The 8,834-nt window shown below is 35.7% G+C and overlaps 1 protein-coding gene across 1 annotated transcript; it reads left to right on the top strand.

Moving 5' to 3' along the window:
* Positions 1-422: 422 nt before the first annotated feature.
* LOC138093068 (olfactory receptor 5M11-like) lies at positions 423-1,397 on the top strand. The gene has a single exon (XM_068989157.1). It carries the CDS (start codon positions 423-425, stop codon positions 1,395-1,397), a length of 975 nt encoding a protein of 324 aa, XP_068845258.1.
* Positions 1,398-8,834: the final 7,437 nt, after the last annotated feature.

Genomic DNA, 8,834 nt, shown 5'->3' with positions numbered 1-8,834 from the left:
ATATAGGGTGTGTGAGAAGTCAAAAGCAGAAAGGGATTAATTCAGTTTTATGTATGATGGGAGAGGAGTGAAAGTACTTCATAAAGGACAGCCTTGAAGCTGGGGACATAAAGGCATGTAAAATGCAGAAGCATAAAAAGTGTAGGGAGATAGGGAATATGCAGTTCACTTATACATATGGACATAGCTATAAGCATAGTTATCTTTAGGTTCAGAGGTAGGTACAAGGTAGGTAAGAGGTGGAAATAGAATAATAGTTCTGTGTTAAAGAAGCTGAAACAATGGCTTAGTAGAAGCAAAACATCATCTTACAATAGTATTCATTTTGAACGATCTGGAGGTGTAGATAAAAATCATTTCAACAGTCAGTAATGAAAAGCGTACCTTCCTATCTCTGGTTCCATCTGTTTCAAGTGCAGAGAATGCCCCTCACCAATGACACCACGCTAAGAGAATTCATTCTCCTGGGGCTCACAGATTGCCCAGAGCTCCAGCCTCTCCTCTTTGTGCTGTTTCTGGTCACTTACCTTGTCACCCTCTTAGGCAACCTGGGCATGATGGTGTTAATTAGACTGGACTCTCGCCTTCACACACGCATGTACTTCTTCCTCACTCATTTATCCTTGGTAGACTTATGCTATACCTCTACAGCAGCCCCACAGATGCTGACTAATCTGCTATCGCAGAAGAAGACCATCAGCTTTGCTGGCTGCTTTGTACAATGTTACTTTTTCATAGCACTTCTCCTCACCGAGTTTTACATGCTGGCAGCAATGGCCTATGACCGCTATGTGGCCATATGCAACCCTCTGCACTACAGTGTGAAGATGTCCAGGTGCCTCTGCATAAGCTTGGCCACATTCCCTTATATCTATGGCTTCTCAGATGGACTCTTCCAGACCATCCTGACCTTCCGCTTGTCCTTCTGCAGATCCAACATCATCAACCATTTCTACTGTGCTGACCCGCCACTCATCAAGCTTTCTTGCTCTGATACTTATGTCAAAGAGCATGCCATGTTGATATCAGCAGGCTTCAACCTCTCCAGCTCCCTCATTATCATCCTGATTTCTTACGCCTTAATTCTCACTGCAATCCTCAGGATCAAATCAGCAGAAGGAAGGCGCAAGGCATTCTCCACCTGTGGTTCCCACATGATGGCTGTAATGCTGTTTTATGGGACACTCTTCTGCATGTATGTGAGACCACCAAGAGACACGATGGTGGAAGAATCCAAGATAATAGCTGTTTTCTACACCTTTGTAAGTCCAGCACTTAATCCATTGATCTACAGTCTGAGGAACAAAGATGTAAAACAAGCACTGAAGAGAGTCCTCAGAAGAAATATAGTCACTAAGATGGCCATGCCTCCATTTCCAATAAACTGTAACTCTTAATCTTTGGCTCAAATGTCTCTACATTTATAAGATCAGTTTTCATATTCTTTGTGTCTGTGTTTCAATTGTTCTTTGGACTGAGAATAAATAAGCTAGACTTAGTCTAGACTGCTGTCCTTTAATATGTTTACCTGGGTGGAGAGTAGTAACATTTCCTTGCATATTGTTAGAAATGAAGCATAGAGTTCTGTACCTCAGATCAACTATTTCAAAACTGCTTTTATTTCAGTGTATGGTGTTAGAAGATTCATGTTGATGTATGAAAAAGCTAATACAATATTGTAAAGTAATTACCTCCAATTAAAATAAATAAATTTAAATTAAAAAAAACCCTGCTTTTAGAACCAAATTTTAGGTTCTTTGAAATCATTTCATTTTGAGGAGCCCTTCTCTAAGTGAAAATTCCTGCTAGGTATTCCCTGGAGCATTGGTATGTTCTTACTGTTTACAATAGTAAACAGTATGCATATGCTGTGAGCTCAGTTCTTTGAATTTATTCTCTCTTTATTACCATCTATTTTGAGGGGCTAAGAACCTTTAAGAAGACCAACCTTCTGTACTCTTCCTCTAACTTACTAAGTAAAACTGTGAACTATGGGTCTTGATAGATTTTCTGGTTCTTATGAATGCACTTGTTTGATGGTCAGTCTGGAATGAGAAGAGAGAAGAATATAATCATCATTCTTTTCCCAGAGAGCTGTTTGTGGATCTGGTTTGAGGCCTCTGATCTGTAGGGACGTACTTTCTCCCTCAGATCTGCCAGTGTGAATACACATACTCAGATCTAGGGAAAGAAAAAAAGTTTTTTCTGTCATTGATCTGAAAAATTCAGATTATTTAGGATTACCTTTTGCTTTCTTTTCTAGATTTTTTAAATGAAAATTTGAAATATTGATTTGAGTCTTGTTTCTTTTCTTATACACAAAATCTTTATATATTTCACATATGTACTGCTTGAGCTGAAAGCCATTCACTTTGCTATATTTTATCCCTGAGTTTGTAATATTATTTTTTCTGTATCTTTTTTAACTTGTGCACTGTTTAGATGACAGTGCTTGACTAACATATATTTAGGATATAAAGAAATATTTTTTATCAAGTGTTTTTAATTTATCTCTGTTGTCAAAGATGATATATCTCATGAGTTTAACTTTGAAAATGTATTAGGACTATGTTTATCCAGCTTTATTGTATCCATTTGACATAAATTATTGTATAAGCTTAAGATGTGATATTGTATATATTTTGATATATTGTATTACAAAATGATTATCATAATAATAATAGTTGTCACATCTATCATCTCACACAAGTACAATTTTTTGTTGTTATTGTTTGGTGGTGAAAACCTTTAACATCTACTCTCTTAGCACTTTCACGTATACATCATATAGTTAAGTGTTGTCACTATGCTGTATATCAGATTCCCAGAATTTGTCTTATAGCTGGAAGTTTGTTCCTTTGGCCAGCTTCTTCCCATTTCCCTAACCTCCAGGACCTGATAATCGTAGTTTCATTCTATACTTCTGTGAGTCTGATGGTGTGGATTCCGCAAAAAGATCAGAGTATCTAATACTTTTCATTCTGTTTGTTTGACTTGTTACCCTTAGTGAATATCCTCAAGGGTCATTCATGTTGTAGCAAATGGCATTTACCCTCTTTTATTTTGACTGAATAATATTCCATGGTATAAGTCTTTATATATATGTCTTTATAATATAACCCACAGTAAGAGCTTTGATTACTATATATCCTTTGAATGATATGTTCTACTGAAAGATTCACCTGTCTGCAGATTTTCCAGTTAGACTAAGAACTACTTAAGCACAAGGGTTTATACCATTTTTATCTTTGTATCTCTTGAAGAATATAATAATTGAATACTTGGTAAATTGGAAGAAAAGGCAGTAATGCTATCTTCACCTTCATCCTGTATAGTTTCATTTGTGGTCGCATAAATAACATTGCTAAATTACGTGCTCACCAGGTTTCCATAAAATATTACTTTCCAACACCTGGACCTCACACTTTGCACTGACTTTACTACAACTCATTATGATATCTTGTCCAAGTGATTTTTCTCCCTGTGTCTTATAATTTAATCACTTTATTCTGGATACGAAAGTCTTTTTAACAATAAAGCTGGATAAACATAGTCCATTCACTCAGTAATAATTTAGGGGAAAGCACTTACAAAAACACTATTCGAACAGAAATGATAACACAGAAACATCATAGTGCATGAATTATAACCATCTTATATCTGTATTATTGTTCTATTGACCCAATTGAAAAAAGTGATGATCTATAATGCAAAAATCTCTTGATAATCCAAAGCCATCAGGTTCAAAATAACTACAAAATGCTGCAATATCATGGTGAAAATGCCAAGACTCTAATGAGTATAAATCCATATAAATTAATATTTCTCAGGAGATTTCTCTTGCAATAACATTGCAATTATTTCTTCAGAGTGTGCTGAAAAATGCTTTATGGATAAAAGCTCCAAATTAGAAGGGGAGTATAAATCATTCTTAGCAAACTCATCATTTGGGCTGCTAATATCTCTGAGAGAATCTCTCCTTGGGTCAGGTGGGGATGAAAATTCTGACCTCTGTAGCTGCACTTTCTCTTACTCTTTCAGTTTTGGATCTTCACCCAGTGGGAGTCAGATGACAACAAAAGCAGTTTTGAAAGCTATCTTAATTTCATAGCTAGTTAAAATGAGTCACTGCATATATTTCTTATTTAGATTGGTCTGTGTTTACACTCATCATTCTACAAATAACATTATTTTCACTCATTCAGTATTTAACAGACGCTGAGTAACCATATTACAGTTAGCACTTGACAATCATATAAACCTTTTTAGAATAATGTCTGTTGAATGAATATCCCATGCCCCCCCCCAAAAAAAAAACTGTATGAAATAATTTAAAAGAGAGGCAGATTCAACAGGAATTATACTCGTTCTAGCAAAAAATAAAACTCATTTAAAATTATTTAGACAAAGTCTGATATTGAATAGATGAGGACTCTGAAGTCCATGGGAGAAAGTCATCAATAGCAAGATAAAAAGATTGCTTTATAAATGAAGACTCAAGAGAGGTTTACTGATACAGAATTGGGTAGTACAAAAACCACTGTGTGTGCTGAAATCAGATAATGCACCTTGTCCTTACATTTGTGAGATATTGGACTGGAACGACATAGGAGGGAGAAGAGCCGGGGTTTATTACGGCACAGCAGACAAGGGCGGCTCTGCTTGGGAAATTAATATTCACTTGAGATGCCTTAATCCATCAACTACGTGACTTATCTGTCTTCTTCACTTACTATCTTAAAATATCATCAGTTGCCAATCTATTCTTAGAGACTTATCTCTGTCTTTATGACTAGTGGAGATAGTTTCTAGACTGAAACTGAATTTCAGTAACTCACTTCCATTTCATCTTAAATGGCCCCAAAATTGTAGCCTTGGGCACTTAAAATTTTTGGTAGATGTGACAACAGTTCAAAATTAGTTTGTTACATTATTTTAAATGGACCCGGGAGGGGGCAAACTTTTCTCCTATAAACATTTCAATGAATAGTATTCCAGGTAACAGTGTCACTTGAAGAGGTGAGCTTTGTACTTTTGCTCACTGATATTTTTGTTGTTGTGGTTTGTTTTTCTTGGTGAGGGAGAAGAGGAAATTCTTGGAATTCCAAGATTCTACCAAATATTTACTACGTTTATCAATTTACCATAAGTGGCACCTCTGGTTTTTGGATCAATAATTCCTACTAAATTGCAAGTAAAACTTTTTTTCTTACATCTGTACGTAGCAAAGTATAAACATATATGGATATCAATATCCTTGTGAATCAAATTAATTAGGATAAACAAATCTATATTTTCTGTTACCTAACTTACTCTGGTTTGTTCCAATCTAGAGGAAAGCAGTTTCACATTATTGAGCCAGTGAAACCTAAAGTGGAGTTTTATTTCAGTTATATTTCTTGAGAAAAGAAAAGTGACCTAGACTCTCAAAATATGGTTACTACCTACTTTGGCCACTAATGACCCAGACTTTCAAACTGGACATTAAAAAAAAAATGGGTATCAATATCCCATGAGAAAACTGTTTTTAGAAGGATGTCTAGTTCCTTGCTTTACTGAAGTTTACTTAGTGTTTGTGTGTGATATTTCTCCAACAGAGAGCAAGATATTCATGGTTATTTTAAAAACTAGCTCAGCAATGTCTCCAATAATTATTTCCCAAACTTTAAACTTTTTATTCCATATTGAGGTATAGCTGATACAATAATTTAATACAAACTACTTAGTATTCCATATCAGAAAAGGAGTCAAAAATGAAAGAGTTGTGGATGATAAATTTAGTTACCACTTTGATAAGTATCAAATAAACAATATTTCTAACCACAGGAAATACTGGGTGCAGTAAAAATTGAATGGAAAGCTGTCAAAGGTTATTTTCATGGCCATTGGACATGAGTCTTTGACATATCTCAAGCTCTATAAGCATTTGCTTTTGGAAACAGAACTTATCTTCAATTGAATTTCTATAAAAAGTTCAGATATTTTCAGTGGGAAAAATAAAAGGCTTTAGCTCTAAAGCAATGACTGAATTTATCAAAAATCTTTAATGCCATTTTTATTTGTATGATGCACATTTAAGTTTTCAAAGAATTTTTAATTGAGATGTTGAGAATTATGTTTTCCAGTTACCACAGGCCATTAAATTGTGAGTTAGACAAAAAATGTAATCAGAGCACTCTTGGTAATGTGTGTGTCATGGATGGCAAAATAGAGGTGAAAAAAGAGAGAGGAGGAGAAACTCAGACAGATATGGTCTTAAAAAGAGCTTAATGTTGCTAATTTCAACACTTAAAATGTGTGAAAATTTTAAATATTTGAAAGTACTTAAAATATTTGCTTTCACAGTAGTTGCAGTGCACAGGCTTAGCTGTCCCGCAGCATGTGGGATCGTCCTACCAGGGATCAAACTCGTCTCTGCTGCATTAACAAGCAGATTCTTTACCACTGAGCCACCAGGGAAGCCCTGCTGAATAGTTTTGAAAATAGTAATATAAAAAACTCAGGTTATAGCAATGTTTTTCTCTGCCATGTTATCCTCATTATTAATACATCTTCTTTATATTAGTTGCAGGATTTTTATAAAGGTAAAATAAAATAGAAAAGCATAATTGCTTCATAAAATTGAAGCAACCATGTGCATGGGAGGAAGTACTCCTATCAAAATATAGTTTTGTTTTTTTTCTCCCCCCCTAAATTGTGGAATGCGGCCATTGAACCTATTTAAAGGAAAGAGTAGGAAGTAGTCACGTTAAATTCTCTCTTTTATTTTTTGATTAGATCTGTTTTTGTCTTTTGTTGTTCACTTGCTAAGTTGTGTACGACTCTTTGCAACACCACGAAGTGCAGCATGCCAGTATTCTTTGCCCATCACTAGCTCTGAGTTTGCTCAAACTCTTGTCCATTGAGTCATGGTGCTATTCAGCCCTTTCATCGTCTGTTGCCCACTTCTCCTCTTGTCTTCAATTTTTCCCAGTATATGGATCTTTTCCATTGTGTCAGCTCTTTGCATCAGGTGACCAAAGTATTGGAGCTTCAGCTTCAGCATCAATCCTCCCAATGAATATTCAGGGCTGATTTCCTTTAGGATGGACTGATTTGACCTCCTTTCTGTCTAAGGGACTCTCAAGAGTTTCCAGCACAGTAGTTCAAAAGTGTCAATTCTTCAGCGCTCAACCTTCCTAATGGTCCAACTCTCACATCCATGCATGATTACTGGAAAAACAGAGCTTTGTCTATAGGAACCTTTGTTGTATTTTTGTCTTTATTAATTGTTAAATGTAATACAGTGACCAAACAGGTGCTAGTATTTGGGGCATAAGTGTAGAGATGTAAAGATTAGATAAGTATCTTTATGCCATTGAAATGGAAGCTTCTTATACTCTAAATGAATATTTTCCAAAGGGACTCATTATTCTGCTGAGTGAAAGAATTAGTCGCTCAGTCATGCCCGACTCTTGTGCCCCATTGAGTGCATCATCCATGGGATTTCCAGGCAAGAATACTGGAGTGGGCTGCCATTTCATACTCCAGGAATTCTTCCCCACCCAGGGACTGAACCCGGGTCTACCTATATTGCAGGTGGATTCTGTACCAATAAGCCAGAGAAACCCAAGTGCTCTGGAAAGAGTACTCCTGTTATTTACATAAATTCTGATTCTCTAATTATCGTATTTTCCTCCCAAAGATCGAAGGTAAAGATTTAAGCCCTGCAAATTATTTCTTTGAGAAATTAACAGAAAATGTTAGATCTAATCCATCTCCATAATTTGGGTGTAACACATACATTCCAGAAAAATTCAGAGATTTGCTACCTTGTAGCTTTCAAGGGTATTCATGCTTCTTAGCCTGTTATGGGGACTTTCAGTTTATTTGACTGTTTGCCAATAAAATTTTAAAAAAAATTTAATGTTTTCTTTTGTACTATAAAAGATTCAACCTTGTAGAAAATTCATCCTTGAAAATATATCTATGGGTTTATTTGATTTCTCTTGAAAGCCTTTTGTCTCTGCATGTTCACTCTGTCTGAAAGCACTCTTTTACCCTTGTCCTTGTAGAAAATACTTAGTTTTCCTTCAAGCTCTTGTTAAATGTTATTATTCTTTGATCCATATACTGATTCTAGAGCACAATGAATTACTCCATTCAAATCTTTATTATTGAACTAATCACTTCTAATGTTATTTTTCTCTTCATTTCTCTCCTTTACCATGAAGACACCAAACAGCTCTTTTGAGGCAAGCACTGTTACCATTTGCCTTTATTTCTCTGGCAAAGTGACTCATATACATGTAGGATTGACTGCTCTTGGTGTACAAAGATTACCTTATTATAGTGACTAACTCATATGCCGTCTTGGAAGTATCACAAAATTAAAGTAGCTAACTTCTGAGGGTACTTCATTCAACCTCTAAGAATAACTTAGATACTTGGAAATATAGTCAATATATTGTTATCTGCATTTCAATAGATCAAGCACACAGATTTCTTTTGCTATGCTCTGGTTAAGAATAGGTTTAAAATTCAGATTATTTGCCAATACTGTGTTTTGTAAGTTTACATAAAAAAAATAAACTCTAATATCTCTTTAAATTTGGAAGCTCTTGAGATCTTTGCTCTTAAGACTTCCCTGGTGGCTCAGACAGCAAAGCGTCTGCCTACAATGTGGGAGACTTAGGTTCAATCCCTGGGTCGGGAAGATCCTCTGGAGAAGGAAATGGTAACCCACTGCAGTACTTGCCAGGAGAATCCCATGGATGGAGGAGCCTGGTGGGCTACTGTCCATGGTGTCACAAAGAGTTGGAAATGCCTGAGCAACTTCACTCACTCACTCACTC

This window comes from Capricornis sumatraensis, chromosome 16, assembly GCF_032405125.1.
Source record: "Capricornis sumatraensis isolate serow.1 chromosome 16, serow.2, whole genome shotgun sequence".
Classification (NCBI taxonomy): Eukaryota; Metazoa; Chordata; class Mammalia; order Artiodactyla; family Bovidae; genus Capricornis; species Capricornis sumatraensis.
The sequence above is the reverse complement of the archived record's forward strand: the minus strand, read 5'-3'. Positions and strand labels throughout refer to the sequence as shown.

Coding starts and splice junctions, on each gene's coding strand:
- LOC138093068 (XM_068989157.1), top strand. CDS start 423: ATGCCCCTCACCAATGACACCACGCTAAGAGAATTCATTCTCCTGGGG.